The 18,666-nt window shown below is 33.3% G+C and overlaps 1 protein-coding gene across 3 annotated transcripts in view; it reads left to right on the plus strand.

Moving 5' to 3' along the window:
* Positions 1 to 18,666, plus strand: part of BLTP1 (bridge-like lipid transfer protein family member 1) — a 213,980-nt gene that overhangs the window by 96,193 nt on the left and 99,121 nt on the right. For 2 of the 3 annotated variants that reach the window (XM_078445781.2, XM_078445787.2), the window contains exons 27-37: positions 146 to 396; positions 3,236 to 3,494; positions 4,529 to 5,366; positions 7,582 to 7,652; positions 9,274 to 9,447; positions 9,928 to 10,048; positions 11,867 to 12,013; positions 12,358 to 12,485; positions 12,816 to 13,015; positions 15,452 to 15,649; positions 16,330 to 16,541. In XM_078445781.2, coding sequence (XP_078301907.1) covers positions 146 to 396; positions 3,236 to 3,494; positions 4,529 to 5,366; positions 7,582 to 7,652; positions 9,274 to 9,447; positions 9,928 to 10,048; positions 11,867 to 12,013; positions 12,358 to 12,485; positions 12,816 to 13,015; positions 15,452 to 15,649; positions 16,330 to 16,541 — 2,599 coding nt within the window. Of the gene's footprint in view, positions 1 to 145; positions 397 to 3,235; positions 3,495 to 4,528; positions 5,367 to 7,581; positions 7,653 to 9,273; positions 9,448 to 9,927; positions 10,049 to 11,866; positions 12,014 to 12,357; positions 12,486 to 12,815; positions 13,016 to 15,448; positions 15,650 to 16,329; positions 16,542 to 18,666 lie in introns of all 3 variants that reach the window. The other variant, XM_078445786.2, reaches the window with a different exon arrangement.

The following is an 18,666-nucleotide window of genomic DNA, read 5'->3' on the forward strand; positions in this document are numbered from 1 at the left end:
AAACTTTTATGTTTGTGTTTACCTTGTCTTTTACAAATATTAACAATTAACTTATTTTTAATTATTTGCCAAAAAGTTTTTTATTTCTTAATGAGTTTTTGTTATGTTGTTGTTTTTGTTTGTTTCTGTTTTGGGTTCTGTTTAGGTTGTGGTTTTTGTGGCCAGATGATACCCTGAAGAATAAGAGGTGTAAGAACAAATGTGGTTGTCTTGGTGGCTGCAGATTCTTTGGTGGCACAGTAACTGGCCTAGATTTCTTCAAACTTGAAGAGTTGACACCTTCCAGTAGTTCTGCGTTTTCAAGCACGAGTGCAGAGTCTGATATGTATTATGGACAGTCTCTGTTACAGCCTGGAGAATGGATTATTACTAAAGAAATTCCCAAAATTGTAGATGGTAATGTGTTGTCACTTGTGCTAATCTTTTATTATCTTTATCTTTACATCATTCTGAGAGAGCTGTGTTACTTTGTTCAACTCAATTTTTTGAGCAGTCTTACAGGTAGAATTCATTTTAATCTGCCTTTGTTTTGCAGATGATTTAACTAAAGCCAGTTAAGACTAATGAGTTTTTTATAGTTATACAAGGCAAAAGTAGGCCTACTCTTTGGATCTCCCATTGTTGGTATTGGTGATCTTCCTAGCCAACTGTATTCTGAGTATTACATATCATTTCCTAGAAGTCAGCTTCCAGAGGTGCACTTACGAATAGCTGTGTTCCAAGGTAACAGTTGTTTTATCAAGGTTACTTTTATAGGAAAACTTGTCAAGAGTAGTATTTATACTGTTGGGCTTCATGTTACCAACTACTTTTGCAATATACTCTTATCACTGAAAATTGAACGTATCAAGAAGAGAAATGTGACCTTTCCTTAGATCCAGTAGCATAACTTTGTAAATATACAAGTTTGGTATGAGCAGTAAATGGTGGTTTTAAGTATATTAGACTTAGATTTATCTAGTATCTTTTCTCTAAAGACTTCACAAATGGATTTTCCTTTGGATTTTTTTTAGTTGTGTGTTCCTACAATTAAGTGCAGTGTTTACTGCTTAAGTTGCCATGCTGTCAAGAAGTGAAATTTAGAGAAGTCTTGGTATTTTACTAATATTAGCCTTTTCCTCTAGATCTATTCAGAAGCATTGACAGCACTGCCTTTTGTCTGTAGACAAAAAGGGAGGGAAGAAAGTGTATTGATTTCCCATGTATAAGGAGCTCTTAGAGGAAAGAGCTGAGCTACATACATCAAACTCTCGTTTTAATGATATTTCACTAAATATTAATACATAAGTATGTACATCTTATTTAAAGTTGACTTCTGTAGTTTTGGCTAGAATAACAGTACATTATTATTATTTTTTTTAAATGTGTATTTATTTTTGAGAGAGAGACACACAGAGCACAAGCTAGGAGGGGCGGAGAGAGAGGGAGACATAGAATCCGGAGCAGGACCCAGGCTCTGAGCTGTCGGCACAGAGCCTGACGTGGGGCTCAAACTCACAAACCGTGAGATCAAGACCTGAGCTGAAGTCAGACGCTTAGCCCACTGAGCCACATAGGCGCCCCAATAACAGTACATTATTGTATAAAATCTGCAAACATTAAAACTTCTTGACATTTAAAAGATAGGAAAGATGCTAAATAAAATATATCATTTTTCTTATAATATTACTTTCTTACATTTGAATAATGTTTGTTTTTAAAAGTTTTCACAGGCATTTTCTTATTTAATCTTCAAGCTTCCATGTGAGTTCTATATTTTCCTTGTTTACAGTAAGGAAAGTGAGGCTCATCACTGAGACTGAGTTGCATGAAATCATATAGCCAAGTAGATGGCTAAGCAGAAACTAGAATCAGGGCCATCAAAGCCACTTCAGTGTTATTTCTGCTGTACTACAGCTGGCACTAATTTCAACTCTGCTTGATTTTCTAATCTGGATGAAAATTTAACCATCACAAATGGAAGGCAGAAAATCTACAGGGAATTTACACGTAGTGGAAAAGAGGGAAGAGAACAAATTCTCCAACTGAACAAAGCAAAGCTCATTATAACTCTTATAATGTATAATAATAAGGATTTTCTGTATCTCCTGTTGATTCAGGAGTGACTTATAATTCACAAATTGCTATAAATTTGCTATAGATTTAACCACTATGTAAGTATGTGACTTTCTGATTGTTGTAGTTTCCAGGAGCCAAGTATAGATGTGCAGTGTTAGGATAGAATCAAGGAGGGCACATGGTAGAACTCAGGATTTCCTTGGAAGGTCAGTGAACACTCGTTTCCTACCACTTACAAGTGAATGAAACTCCGTTTTGACTTTTACTGCTTTGATTTTTCCATTTGTGGTAAGAGAAGCAAATAATATTACTTACATTGTAAATTCTTAAGTCTTCTTACCCCTTAAATTCCATCTAGGACTGCATTCTTCTTGGAGAGAAGTTTTATCCTACTAGCGGATTCCTCTTTCTTGGATAACACATGGATGGTTGGAGGAGAATCGAAACTGGGCCAGACTTATTTTTTGGATCTAAGCAGCTGTGGAACTCTCTTTTCATTCTCCTTCTCCTCCATTTACATAACACATCACAGGGCTCTTTTAAAAGGCTGAGGAAATGTTCCACATTAAAGAATACATGACAACTGAATGCAGTAATATATGATCTTAGATTGAAGGGGCAGAGGTGCTTTAAAGGACATTATTGGGTCAATTGAAAAAAATGGGAAGCACATCACAGATTAGATAACAGTATTGTATAAATACTAAATTTATCAAATTGACAATTATACAGTGGTTATTTATTATTCTTAGGAAATAAACATTTAACTATTTAGGGTAAAAGGCCACAATGTCTGCAAATGACTTTCAGTTCAAAAAGCACTATGTATATATTATACATAATAGAGAAAATGGGGCAAAAAGTTTAAAATAGGTAATTCCAAGTAAAAAATTTATGGTGGCTTTGTGTTATTCTTTAAAGTTTTCTCTAAGTTTGAAAAGTTTCAAATAAAGGTTAAAAAAAAGAGGAAGAAAAATTTCAATGACTATGGACTCTGGATCCATACCTAATGTAGATATCTTTCTATAGTGTTTAGCATATTGTTATGTGAAACTGAATACTTTTGCTGTAAAAAATGATTATGTTTATAAAAATAAGAAATTGGATTAAGTGTTCACATTTTTCACAAATTGCTTTTGAAATTATGTTCATATAACCTACTTTTTTGTTTGTTCAGGTAATGTGAATAGCATGAAGAGGAAAGAATGGGAAAACAAATCAGTGGGAATAGAAGTAGAAAGAAAAACTCAGCACCTTAGTCTTCAAGTACCGTTACGATCTCATAGCTCATCTTCTTCCTCAGAAGAAAATAGTAGTTCTAGTGCTGCACAGCCTTTATTGGCTGGAGAAAAAGAAAGTCCCTCTTCTGTTGCTGATGACCATTTGGTTCAAAAAGAATTCTTGCATAGTGCGAAAAGAGATGATGGCCAAGTAAGGTCAGTCAGTATTCAATTAGATTTAGAAACCTGATCCTAATAAGATAGTTATTACCAAAAATTTTGGCAAGAAAATCTTTTTTCCTCTCAACTCATACTATAGAAAATTTTCTCTTCCTGAACATATTTTTAAATGTTAGTTTGCTGTTGTCTGGTTACAAAATTAATACATATTCACTGCAGAAATAGGAAAATACAGAAAAGTATAATGAAAATAAATATTTCTTGTCATCTCACAGATATGAACATTTCAGATTTTCCTCCATTCTCCTTGGCTATTCCTTCTTATTTCCTATTTCCATGTCCTCCATTTTTCACCCTTTATCTCTTCTTTCTCTTCCTCTTACAACCTGCCATTGGTTGGATGTTATCCCTCAGGACTCTGTTCTGTACCTTTATCTCTACTCACTCTGTACTGTTTCCCTAGATGGTCTCAATAATGGTTTGGCTTTAATTAAGATCTTTTAAATCTGAAACTCCAGCCAAAACTTTTGTTTCTATAGGCCCAGCTACTTTTTATATATATATTTTTACTTGGATGTTTCATGGAGACCTCAGACTCAACCTATAAAAAATGAACTAGTACCTCTCATGCTCAACTTGCTCTGCCTCAGTAAATGGCACTAGCATCAGTTGCTGAAGTTGGTGATATTGGGGTTATCTGTAACTTCTTCCTTTCCTTCAATGCCTCTCATTTAATCAAAGGCCTTGGTATATTTTGTTGGACAGACTTTTAAAGGATGTAAAAAAAAAGTTATAAATGCATTAGTGTCCACAAAATATGGATTGAAGATTATACTTTGGGTTTCTTCAAGTTTGTATTTTGCTGTAAGCTGCCTCAATTTTTTCAGAACCACATGGGGTATGAATACATATTGTGCTGTTGTGCTACTTTGTATATTTTATTGTAAAATTTTAGATTTTCCTTTATTCATAAAAGAAATGATTAAAATTACTAAAAGAGTTTTCTAAGTGCTTCTCTTTGTACTTATATGATGTATAGTAAATGGTAATAGCTTTGCTTTCTGCTTTAGTATTCCTACAGAGATATCAGGAAATAGCCCCGTGTCTCCTAATACTCAGGAAAAGTCAGTAGGTCAGTCTCCTCTGAGATCTCCCTTGAAACGACAAGCCTCTGTATGTTCCACTCGACTTGGAAGTACCAAGAGCCTTACTGCTGCTTTTTATGGGGACAAGCAGCCGGTTACAGTTGGAGTCCAGTTTAGTAGTGATGTCTCCCGAAGTGATGAGAACGTGCTAGACTCACCAAAGCAGAGAAGGAGTTTTGGTTCATTTCCATACACACCATCAGCAGACTCCAATTCATTTCATCAATATCGATCAATGGATTCCAGTATGTCAATGGCTGATAGTGAAGCCTACTTTTCTGCAGCTGAAGAATTTGAGCCCATTAGCAGTGATGAAGGCCCGGGAACTTATCCAGGTAGAAAAAAGAAGAAAAAGCAAACACAGCAGATTGACTACAGTAGGGGTTCCATATATCACAGTGTGGAAGGGCCACTTACTGGCCATGGAGAAAGCATTCAGGATCCCCGAACTCTGCCATTCAAAACTCATCCTTCCCAGGCTTCATTTGTTTCTGCGTTAGGTGGAGAAGATGATGTTATAGAACATCCGTATGTTGTAGAAGTTGAGAAAACAGTAGAGAGTGAACAGATTACTTCTCAACAACCTGTGATGAACTGTTATCAGACTTACCTTACTCAGTTTCAGGTAATTAATTGGTCAGTGAAGCACCCTACTAACAAAAGAACCTCAAAATCCTCATTGCATCGTCCCCTCGATCTGGACACTCCAACCAGTGAAGAAAGTTCATCATCATTTGAACAGCTTTCTGTTCCAACTTTTAAGGTATAAACCAAGCCATTAGTTTCCACTGATACATTTAGTTAGATAAATCAGTTTTTAAGATGTTTCCAAAATTATTCTCTCAGTCATTTTAACTACCTCTCGGAAAGGTAGAATTTCTGAAATCATGGCTTCATGTGTAACAATAAATCTTAGGGTTATCGATGAGTATTATAAGTTTAAGCATATCAAGTTAAGGAACAGTTTCAGACTTGATTGTTACAGTGTTAATTAATATATGGTCTCTATACACATTATGCTCTAAGATTAAGATCAAGTCTCTGTGATTCAAATTTTCACGTCTTGAAAATAAAATTTTGTAGTTGTTTTTAATAGCTGGTGTTCTTTCTACTCAATCTGTAACTGCTTCTAAAAAAAAAAAAAAACAAAACTCTAGTTGCTTCTATGCAAATCCAATTCCATGTGCTTGACATTTGAGACCTTCTAATTTAGCAGGAATTGGTTATTGTCCATTTCTGTAATGTATTCTGTAAATAGCTTTTTAAAGGAACACTAAAAATGCATCAAAATAAGTTTAGTGATAATAGCCAATATGAAAACTACTTTTATAAAATTACACATTTATAAGAGATTTTTAAAAAATGATTTTAAAGACCAAAATTAAGCATGTAAAATCTTATGAAACGATTAACAGTGTTTAGGAATTTTATGTGGTGTTTACTTACATAAACATACACACTTATTTAAAGTGTCTAAATGTTAATTTATTCATTCTTAATTCAGATATTATATACCACTGTGTGCCAGGCATTTGATGTACAGTGATGAGGAAAACAGACATAGGACTTAAAGTTTAGGTGTGGGACCCAGACAGTTAATAGAAAAACAGATAGGTATATGATTACAAATTGAGAAGAGTCTTATGAAGATAATCAAAAAGAGAATAATGGGGGATGGGGCTACCAATATTGTATTCACATTAAAGATCTACTGGAGGAGGTAATATTTGCACTGAAACTTATAGTATGAGAAGAAATTGATGATGGGAAGACCTAGCACAGGCATGAGCCTTGCTAAAATTCTAACGTGGGAAAGAAGTCAGTGCACACTGAACAGTTAGTTAGCAGGGGGTTTGCTCATTTTGAGGCTAGAGACCCAAACAAAAGACAGATCATTAAGGACTTAAAAACCACAGTTTCAGTAGTTAAAATTTCATTAGGAAACTTGTGAGAACTTTAAGGAAATGTGATCTTACGTACTTTAGCTACTAAGTAGAATTGAATTGACATTAAGCAGGAGAACAAGTGGGGTAATCACTTAGGAAGCTGTTGCAGCAATTGGTGCAAGAGGTGACAGGGCTGGACTTAAGTAATGCTGGAAATGTGATAAATGGAGTTGGAATACATGTATGCATTTGAGCAATATTTGTTGAAGGAAGAAGAAGCATTAGTGACCATTACAAAGTTTTGGTTTTAAGGTTGTGCCATTTCTTGCCCAAGATGAATGACCCATGTTAAGATTTCAAAATGTTTTCTTTATTCCATGTGAAAATATGTTGGTATATGAATTTTCCAGTATAAAAAACATATGGTACTTCCATACAGAATAGTAACTGAGAGGTTAGAATTACTTTAGTAATTGCATAAATCTTTCTAGTTTGGTTAGGCAATCAACTCTCTGGAGTAAATAAGTCAAGGAAGTAATTCATATCTTTAGATAATTTCAAAATAGAATATAGGCAATAAGAAAGTCATTTTTCTCTATTAAATCTGAATAACTGGCTAGCATTTAAAAGAGTTCAGTTTGTTTTGAATAACCAAGTGCATTATTAATTTTAATTGTTATATGTTATCTACAATCTAGTTTTTCATATAACTTAATGTTTCTCTGGGATTCTTTCTCACTTAAAAGTTGATTGTGTTAGGAGAAGGTTCTAAAATTAGTTTAAGAAAAGCTCAGAAAAGGAACTTCGGAGTAAAGACATTTGAAGCACTTATTTCTAAGCTTTAGTTATGTAGTCTTTTACTATCATTATTGAATCCTCACAGCCCTGCCCTCTCATTTGTCTGAATAATCAGAAAATGAAAGTGCCAATTCCATATTTTATGACTTTCTCAATTTGTTAAATATTTTTATTGTACATATGAAAAGCATATTAACAAGGTAATCTGGATATTGACAAATACCAGTTGATAGCATAAAATTAGAGAACAATTAATATTAAAATTCTAGACTATAATGTTTTATATTATTTTAGGTTATCAAACAGGGGCTCACCGCTAATTCTTTACTAGACAGAGGAATGCAACTTTCAGGAACAACTTCGAAGTAAGTAGAAATTACATACTTTTGAAGTTTGAAGTATGTAATTTAATGATATGTGGAGTTTATTCTGAGGAATAACCATTCTTTACTTACTTGACTGTAAACTTTATCTTTTATTTATTTATTTTAAAATTTTCCTTCATAATTTAATTCTTTGACCCATTGGCTTGTTCAGAAATGCAGTGCTTGATTTCCACATATTTGAGAATTTTAAAGATAGCATTTTGCTTTTAATTTCTAATTTCCTTTGTAGTCACATAATATATTCCTTATTATTTTGGTCTTTATATTTGTTGAGACTTGTTTTGTACCCTAGCTAGTATTCCGTGTTGGTGAGTGTTCCACAAGCAGTGGAAAAGAAAGTGTTTTCTGCAGTTGTTGGATGGAGTCATATTGTGCACATGGCAGAGTTGGTGGATGGTGTTGTCTGATCTTCTCTAAGCTTACTGGCTTTTTGTTCACCATTTCTATCAGTTGCTGGGAAAGTAGTATAATCTTAACTAAAGTTGTCAATTTATCTATTTCTTCCTTCAATTCTGTCAGTTTTTTAAATGTATTTTTTTGATGTTTCTGATTTTATTTTTATTTTTTTATTTACTTTTATTTTTTTAATATTAAATTTATTGTCAAATTGGTTTCCATACAACACCCAGTGCTCATCCCAACAGGTGCCCTCCTCAATACCCATCACCCACTCTCCCCTCCCTTCCACCTCCCATCAACCCTCAGTTTATTCTCAGTTTTTAAGAGTCTTTTATGGTTTGGCTCTCTCCCTCTCTAACTTTTTTGAAACTCTTAGTAGATTTTACACATTGTTCTGTCTGCTCACATTGTTTTATCATTACAGAATATCCTCTTTGGCTCATGTAGTAATTCTTTTTTTTAAGTCCACTTTGATATTAATCCAGCCACCTCAGCTTTCTTATGCTTCTGTGATACAAATATATTCATGGAGTATCTTTTTCCATTATTCTTATTATTTTTACCTTCCACATGTCTATAGTATTTATACTTCAGTTGCATTTCTTGTAAGTAATAAATAATTGGCCTTGCATCTTATTTTATCATTTGTTTTTCCAGTGTATTCTTACAAATAATATTTCATTGGCTATCATGTGTCAGGAATTGTCCAAAGCCTTGGGAAAATGAAAGAAAAAGAAGATTAATTCTGGAACTTTTTTTTAAAAATTTTATTTGTGAATTAATTACCACAAATAATTCAACTCTGTTGTCTGTCATGGCTTTGCCAACATTTATAAGCAGCCTGTAGCATTTCTGTTAGACATACTATGTTAGACATACCATAACTTGGCATATCAAAATTGGGAACTAACAAGAATTCAGTATTGTAGTTTTCATATTTTGGGAAAGCCCCATCAAATAACTATACCAACATTTTTTTTTCTTACTTGATGTATTAACCATCTTTGATCAGTTTTCATTTTTGTACCTCACCTGTCCTGTCTCTGAAAAGCATTTGGGACATAAAATATCTAGTTCAATTCCATGAAATTTTTAGTTGAAATAAACGTACATTTGAGTGGTCATTCATCTTAAGGAAACTTTAAGTTCTATTCTTTCTCATGATCTTTTAAATCTGTATTTTGCTTGTTAAATTGTATAGTACACCATATACTCCTCTGGAAAAGAAAACTGTTGATAACACAGATGATGAAACATTAACAGAAGAGTGGACCCTGGATCAACCAGTCTCTCAGACCAGGACCACAGCCATAGTTGAAGTAAAAGGGACTGTTGATATTGTTCTGACTCCCTTGGTGGCTGAAGCTTTGGACAGGTATTACTTTTGTTTACAAATATAACTATTTCATAAAATTATAAGTGTATGTGATATGATTAGTGTATGTGTTAATAAAGAAGATTGTTGATGATGGCTGTTTTGATTGAACAAAGATGAAAGTATGTTTAAAAAGGTTTATCATTTGTTACTTTTTCAGCATAAATAATTATATTGCAATATTGTAATAATTATATTGCATTATATTTTCTCTTTTTTTCTTTGGGATGATGAGCATAAAATGTAACACCCAGGAACTAATTAGTATGTTTGATATTCTTACTAGTATCTACTTAATGAAAGGAAAAAGGGGAAATAATAGATTTCTGTGTCCTGCAAGGAGCTTATAGCCCAGCAAAGGAGACAAAACTAACACGAATAAAATCTAGAGTGGAACATAATGGGCCTATTTAGATAAACTAGACTGTAGTATTAAGTGATATTTAAGTTTTTCATTTACTGTTTTTTTTTTTCCCTCAGATATATTGAAGCGATGGTTCATTGTGCTAGTACCCGCCATCCAGCTGCAATTGTAGATGATCTCCATGCCAAAGTCCTCAGGGAAGCTGTCCAAAATAGCAAGACTACCTTCTCAGAAAATGTAAGAAAATTTTTATTCAGTGAGTGTAGCCAATTGAATACTCTTCATGTGTACATGATATTTAAACTTGAAAAAAAAAACATGTATTAAAATTTTATTAGCCCTTTAAATTGGAATACATAGACATTTTTTTTTTAAATGTTCATTTATTTATTTTGAGAGAGAGAGCATGAGGGAGGGGCCCAGACAGAGAGGGAGAGAGAAAATCTCAAGCAGGTTCTGTACTTTCAGTTCAGAGCCTGCCACGGGGCTCAGTCTCATGAACTGTGAGATCATGACCCGAGCTGCAATCAAGAGTTGGAAGCTCAACCGACTGAGCCACCCAGGCACTCCAAATCCATAGACATTTCTGAATGGTCTTTGTATGTTATTGGCTCCTTAAGAGATACCATATATAACTGTACTGTGAATAAATAGCAATTAAATATTTATTAAAGTGTTTAGCTTTATTTTTTCTTTTATATCAGAAGTAACTTAATTCTAAGCCTTTCCTAAAGAACTTTGGTCCTAAGTGAATGAGCAATCAATTGTCAGGCTGGTACGTTGATTTTCTAAGAAGGCAAAGCTGCATAGTATCTTGACTTTTCTCTGTGATTAGATAACTTGTGTCTTAATATTTTTGAGATTATTTTTATTTTATTTTTTTAGAGAGCGAGAAAGCGTGCATGCATGGGCACACATGCACAAGTGGGGGAGGGGCAGAGGGAAAGAGAGAATCTTTTTTTAAAAAGTACTTTAAAGTTTATTTATTTATTAAAAAAATTTTATTATTTTTATTTATTTATTTATTATTTTATTCATTTATTCATTTATTTATTTATTATTTTTGAGACAGAGAGAGACAGAGCATGAACAGGGGAGGGTCAGAGAGAGGGAGACACAGAATCTGAAACAGGCTCCAGGCTCTGAGCTGTCAGCACAGAGCCCGACGCGGGGCTTGAACTCACGGACTGTGAGATCATGACCTGAGCCGAAGTCGGCCGCTTAACCGACTGAGCCACCCAGGCGCCCGTAAATTTTATTTATTTTAAGAGAGAGCATGAGCAGGAGAAGGAAAGAGAGGGAGAGAGAGAATCCCAAGTAGTTTCTGCACTGTCGGTGCAGAGCCCAATACGGGCCTTGATTTCACAAGCCTATGAAATCATGACCTGAGCTGAAATCAAGAGTCAGTCGCTTAATGGATTGAGCCACCCAGGTGCCCCAAGATTATTTTTGTTCACTTCAGTGAATTAAGTCATCATCTCCTGGTGTGTGATATTCTACTTATGTTGTAGTTCTAGCCACTGAGCCAGTTTCTTAGCAGTCATATCATGGTGATTCTCCATTTGACTTTCAAATTTATCTGGGTCATATTTGGGCTAGAGACTAGAGGCAAGATAAAGTGAGGTTGGTTATTTTTAATGATCCAGTTATTCAAAACATATTAGCATTTCATGTGACAGGTAGTTAGGGTATGAATGTACATCAAAAGAAATTTGAAAATATCCTCAGCCAGTAAGGAGCCAATTATCAAAAACCAAATCTGTTCTTAAATTAATACATTTTACTGATTCTAAAATAATACCTATTGCCATTTTTTTTGTGTTTCTCTGTAGGGTGTTTTCACTTTATTTTATATCACTTCTCTTCAGCCCTGAAGCTGCTAGTAGTGTTGCTAGCTTTTCTAAGGTTTGGACTTTAAGAGTGTGGGTGCTAAAGTTGATGGCAGCTGGCATATAGATGGGCATAAAGGAGCACATTGGATAAACAAGTTTCAATTGTGGATGATGTGGAAATTATGAAAGTTCTCTGAAATAATAATTCTACTTTAATCTCTAGCTATCTTCCAAACAAGATGTTAGAGGAACAAAAACTGAACATACTACCATAGGAACTACTAACCAAGGACAAGCACAGACAAATCTTATAATGAAGCAAGATAATGTAACAATTAAAGGTCTTCAGGCTAATGTTAGCATACCAAAGGTAACAATTTAAAAAATTTTCCAGAAAGAGGAAAACATTTTGGTGGGTTTTATCCTTTGTATTTACTAAGCTGAATGGTGGTAGAATAGATTATATCAAAAATATATATTTTATTTTTTGATGATCTAATGGAAAAATTAATATAGTTTACTTAATTGGAATATGGGGTAATACTTATAAAATATTCCACATCCATCCAATAAGAATTGAATTATGATTATGAGAGTCTATCAGACACATACATACATGATTCTTAACAGTAGTTTTTCAGTTTCTTGTATATTTTTTGTTTAAGTGATAATTTTTAAGTTTTTAACTCTGAAATTTATGACATTTTGTGTTAGGTAAACTTATGTTTGTTACAAGCCTCCGTGGAAGAATCTCCAAGTACAGCTCCTAATAAAAGCGTGACTCATGTTTCTCTAGTAGCATTGTGTTTTGACAGAATTGCTACACAAGTTCGTATGAACAGGTAAAATTTATTAATTTGAGCTATGATTTTCTTGTTGGATGTAAAAGCAAGAAACAATCATCATTTTAATATATTTCTGAAAACTGGTGCTAATACTCAAAATTTGTATTGGAATTTCAAATATCACTTTATAGATATGCAAAGTAGGTTTTTAAAAGTTCATACTGTTTTTACACATACTATTTTTCAGTAAACACTGAAAAATTTGTTATGAATATTGGTTTAATTAAAACAGTGGAATGAAAAAAAACATTTATTAAATGTTTTTACTGAACTATATTGTTTACATGTTAACTGTCATACTTCTTTTTTTTTTCTTTTTCCATAAAGAGGTGTGGTTGAAGAGACTTCAAACAATGCAGAACCTGGTAGAACATCAAATTTTGATAGGTATGTCCATGCCACTAAGATGCAGCCTCAGTCATCTGGATCTCTCAGATCAAATGCTGGAGCAGAAAAAGGCAAAGAAATTGCAGCCAAGTTAAACATTCATCGAGTTCATGGGCAACTTAGGGGTCTTGATACAACAGGTAGGATTCTACAACAGATATTTTTCTTTGACATGTATAAATGTAAGAAGAATTTGCAAAAGGAAACATGATTTTTAAAAATATTGCTACAATTTGAGTATTTTATAAGAGAAAGGTATTTCTGCATGTATTGAACACATGGTATTTAATTGTTTAGTTACTCGTGTTCTATGACAGTGGAAGGTAAACTGTGGTAGGAAAGTAAGTGGTATGGCCCAAATTAGGAACTGCTTCTGTCTCCTCTCTTTTTTCTTCATAGTATCTGCTGGCTCATTATAAAACAAAGAGTATGATCTTTATCATCTTTCTTACTTTTTAATCATTCTGTTGGCACAACTTCATTAAAAAGAATTAATTGCTAGGGGCACCTTCGTGGCTGAGTTGGTTAAGCGTCCCATTCTTGATTTCGGCTCAGGTCATGATCTCACGGTTTGTGAGTTTAAGCCCGTCAGGCTCTTTGCTGACATTGCAGAGCCTGTTGGGATTCTCTATCTCCCTCTCTCTCTGCCCCTCCCCTTCTCACTTCTCTCTGTCTGTCTCTCAAAAGTAAATAAGTAAATGTAAAAGATTATTATCTTATATATAAAAAAGAATTAATTGCAATATCAAAAGCTGTTAGTCAAATCTATAAAATATAGTAGCGATAAGAACAATAGCTGTGTCTCTTAAAGTCCCTCTTGAGGTGAAAAACTAGAGATGTTACATATCCTTTTAATATTTTTGATGTAATTTAGTGCATAGCTCGTTTTAAAGGCTTCAGTGATCTCAGATTGTCAGAGATTCAATCTAGAAAAAATGGAATTTGTCACTCTTACTTGAGATGATTGCTATGTTAAAATCTACATATAGGACAGGTGACCAATCCTGAATGAACAAATGATTATCTTGAGTTTGCTCATTGTATTCTGTGAGCTCTGAAGTTTCCATGATTCTTGTCTATATCCTGGGTCTGTGTAACTGCTGTGGCTTTCTCAAAGCTTATTTCACCATCCTTGTGTTTGAGGGCAAAGCATTTTGAGGATTCCAAATAAAGAGACTTTTCATGGCTGCCTGAGATCTATTGTCCTAGAGCTGGTACAAAATACAGTGGCTTAAATATAAAAAGGCTTAGTTTGCACTGGTAACCAGTTTGCACTTGGGTGTTGTAGAGACTGTAAGAAGTAATTAAATAGAATTTTAAAAGGCACACTATGTAGAAAAAAGTCATTAAAGACAAAACATAGTGTAAAAAAGCATATGTAAAAAACATAATGTTAAAAAAAATGTAATTGTCTTTATATGTGCATAAGATATCTGTGAAAGGATTCTCAATAATCTAATCACATTTGTTACCTAAAGGGAGGGGAGGTGGATGTCCGAGTGTGCTATTGGAGCTTTTCATTGCATACCCTTTCACACATTTTGGATCTTTGATTTATGCAAGTAATTACCTAATCCAAAAATTTCAGTAAAATTTAAGTTAAATTCTCACCTTATATCATACATCAGAATAAGTTCATGGAATTAAAGGCAAATATGAAAAAATAAATAATGGAAAAACATAGAAAAATGTAAGTGAACATTTAGTCTCTGACAAGGGAAGACTTTCTAATCATAAGTGCAAAATACAGTGTTTTCGTATGATGGGATGTTATGTAACAATTAAAATAGTATCTTTGAAGAATTTTTAATGCCCTCAGGAACTTATCATGGTTTACTGTTACTTGAAATGTGGGGACCAAAGCTGGTTTGTTTGTAAAATAATCTCTAAAATGCTAGAAAGAAATTTAATTCAAATGTAAACAAGTTTATCTCTGAGTGCTAAATTTACGTGTTTTTTTTTAAACCTTTTTTTTTTTCCTTTTCTCTCTTAGCTGTAATCACAGAAAGAAATGAAAAAAGTAAACTAAAAGCCTTTGCCAGGCATGCAGGATGTTAGTTTCCATATTGCATATTGTAAGCAGTGGAATTATTATGGCAATGTCTGTTATGAATTGTAATTATATAAAATGTGTTACCATAAAGTAATGTTTTAGTAAAAGCTGTAATTTTCCTATTTTCTAATGTTTTTCCTAAAGCTGGGTAATTAATTAAAATAATTTTTTTTCTAACATGATGATGTAAAAATAGTTTACCATGAAACTGAATTATTCAGGAGCTATTTAACTTTAGATTTTTAGAGTGCCTATAATCTTTCAGAAATGAATTCATTCTGCCTATGAGCAATTATTTGTTAACTGTGGAATCCCTTTTCCTCCCTTTTACTTCAGTGAGATTCTGGCACTTTTTAAGTAGTAAGATATTAGGCATTATTTTAGAAGTTGGTTGGTTCATTTATTTTTCTTTTTGACAGAGTATTAAGCTATCTTTTTAAGATATGCCAAATGTTTCTTTTTTTTTTTAAATACAAACCTCTCTGTCTTTAAAAATGGTCGTCTTGTTCTCTTTTGATAGTAGATATTGGTACCTGTGCCATCACTGCTATTCCTTTTGAGAAATCCAAAGTTTTATTTACTCTTGAAGAGTTGGATGAGTTTACTTTTGTGGATGAAACTGATCAGCAAGCTGTTCCAGATGTGACTCGCATAGGTCCCAGCCAAGAAAAATGGGGTTGGATAATGTTTGAATGTGGACTTGAAAATTTAACCATAAAAGGTAAGCATTCTTAAAAAATTCTGCTTAAATGAGGGACAAATTGGCCCCATGTTGCTGAAATGTTTTGAATGATTGTGATTTTTAATAACCTGAATCAGCATATTTAAGCAGAAAGTGTGGTATGTGGGACTATTTACCAGGGTGGGTGCTCCATCCCAATTGCATAAGTGGAACTTTCCCTTCGTTGTGTGATTCAAAACTAACAGAGCATGTAGACATGCAAAGCATCAGTGGTTGAACAGAAAAATCTGTGGTTCAGAAAAAATTTTTGAATAAAATATAAAGCCACCCAGCTTTTGAAAGTTTGTGTCTTTGGAAACTGGATTTTTGATTAGTAGAGATTTGCAGGATGAAAATACAGTAAATCCTTTATTCAGTGAGACACACTGACTTACAGTTACATTTGTTTTCTTTTATATTACTGAATAATATACAAAAAAAGGGAAGGCTGAGTTGTATATAAGACTTTAGGTTTAGTCATGTATGATAGTAATTTTATATGCCCACAATTCTTTATCTGATAATCTATTCTTATGTGACTTTTATGGATAAGGAGAAGTTTTGATGAGAAAGAATATCTTCATGAATTTTTATTTTTTGTTTTTATCTTTATGGATACTGTAGAGTACAGCATTTATACACCTACCATTTTTAATAAATATATTCTTTCATTTTTAAAGGAGGAAGACAATCTGGTGCTGTTTTATATAATACGTTTGGAATTATGGGTAAAGCTAGTGTCACAGAAAGAGGTGGAGTGCTGACATCCAATAATTCTTCTGATTCTCCAACTGGCAGTGGCTATAATACTGATGTTTCTGATGATAATCTTCCTTGTGATCGAATAAGTCCTTCTTCAGACTTAAATGGAAATTCTGTTTCAGATGAACAAGTTGGTGAATTTTTAATAGTAATAGCGCTTTGAAAAATAACAGAAAACTGCACACCCAATTCAGAGTTAATTTCTGGAGTATATTTGCTTCTCTTTCCATATTTTAGATTTTGCTTAAATAGTAATCAAAGTATTTTGGTGATTATATACTACTACTAGAGTATAAGTTCTGAAATGTAGGTACCATACCATAGATCTATTTGTATCTGCTGTAGTGCTTTGCTTTATACCTTGCTCATATTAGGCACTTAATATTTGTTGAATTATTAAATTAATAGAATATCAGAAAAGTAGTCATTGTTTTTATGTTGTTTCAAGGATTTTATATGCAATTCATTATTGTTTTTATAATGGTAGAATGTCATGATGAATAATAGCAATAATGAAAATATTCAAAATTCTAGATTATAGAAGAGTTGTACCAGTGATTGGTGCAAGTTATTTCATCTCCGAAGTTTCTTCATCTGTATAGTATTATAATGATATTGACCTTCTAATTTGTCAAGATTAAAGGAGATAATACATATGAAAGGTTTAACTCAGTGTCTGGCACATAGTAAGAACTTGATAGATGTTGTTTTTAAACACATATATACATATACTTCTAATCATTTGAAAATTAGACCAGTTGAAGAGGAAAGAAACCACCTTTTAAGAAATGTCATGGATATCCAGTATCCATTGGCATAATGAGCTCTGAACCCCAGGTTTCTAGGAATTTAGTTTTGAAACATTTATTTTGATTTGAGGCATACTTCAAGAGTTTAATCACAGTTTTCTTGTGAGGTCTTTGGAAGTATTTGAATGATGGTTGGGAATTAGCACTTTAATTAAGGAAATTAAAAAATCCAATAGGTTCTCACTGGACAAAAGAACTGGGAAAAACCAGCTGTGCTCTCTTTGTCCTTCTGTCCTGCTAATATACTTGACAGAAACTCAGGTGTCTTCCTTGATCTCTCTGATCCTACTCTCCTTGCTGAGTATCTCTAAATTTTGTAACATTGCTTACTTTGGCTTCTCTGACTTTTGCTGGTCCGTGTCCTTATTCAGTTCTTTGTCCTTAAATGTGGGTGTTCACCCCACGTTCTCTTTTTGGCTACTTTGCTTTTTTTGCTATTTGTCCACTCCCTGATTTATTTCATTTCCTAGTCCTGCTCCATAATTTGATGACACTACTCTTGCCCATCGGTTATGCTTGCCCATCGGTTATGCTTCACCTGAGCTCCCAAATTACATGCATTGGCCTTTAGCTGTCATCAGTTACACATACCATAGGTGCCCAAAATTTGGTCAACCTAAATCTAAGTGTATTACTGCTTTGCTTCACATATTATTATAATTAGTTGCTTATTACCTACAAGCTCCCTTCCCTTTTTAAAATTTGAGTTCTTGAAGACTTTCTTCTCACAGCCTTGTCTGAAACCCACAGGTCAGATATATTTGAGAATTCAGACTTTTTTTCCTTTAAGAGAAAGGTAATAACTGTGTGTGGTTTATATGTTACACAAACGCCTAGTAGAATCTGAGATAGCACTGTGTCTTGAAGTATTTAAATACTTATGTAGCACAACACTAATAAAAATGCCAAATGGGATAAATAGCCCATCACCAGTTCAGATCAAATTTTGTTGCCACATTTACACAGAAATATTTAGATTTTTCAGAACATTGTAATTTTAGAATTGCAGATAAGGAATGTCGACTTATATTTAGTGCCTGCTAACTTTAAAATTACTGTTGCCTATGGTTCAAGTTGTTTTTTTAGCACTTAGGATTCAAACTATTTTGTGGATACTCTAGATTCCTTAATCATCCCACAAGAAAATGTCAGTCTTTTCTTCATCTTGATCACAAGTGAATCAGAGAGCTATAAGTAGACATTACAGGCTGTAGACTTTTTTGTTTCCTTAATATTATTCTTACCTCCTTGCATTCTAAAGAGTGGTGATTATACATTTAAAAAATACTCCTCTATTTCTTAATACTGATTCAGACTGCTAGCATATAAGATAACTCAGAATTTTTGATTGTAGAGTGTTATTTATTTGAACATGGACTACACTATTTTTATGGCACTTTATTTGGAAGTTTAAAGTATTTTGTTAAACTGGAATGGAAAATAGGT

Source organism: Panthera onca, chromosome B1, assembly GCF_046562875.1.
Source record: "Panthera onca isolate mPanOnc1 chromosome B1, mPanOnc1 haplotype 2, whole genome shotgun sequence".
In the NCBI taxonomy this organism is placed as follows: domain Eukaryota; kingdom Metazoa; phylum Chordata; class Mammalia; order Carnivora; family Felidae; genus Panthera; species Panthera onca.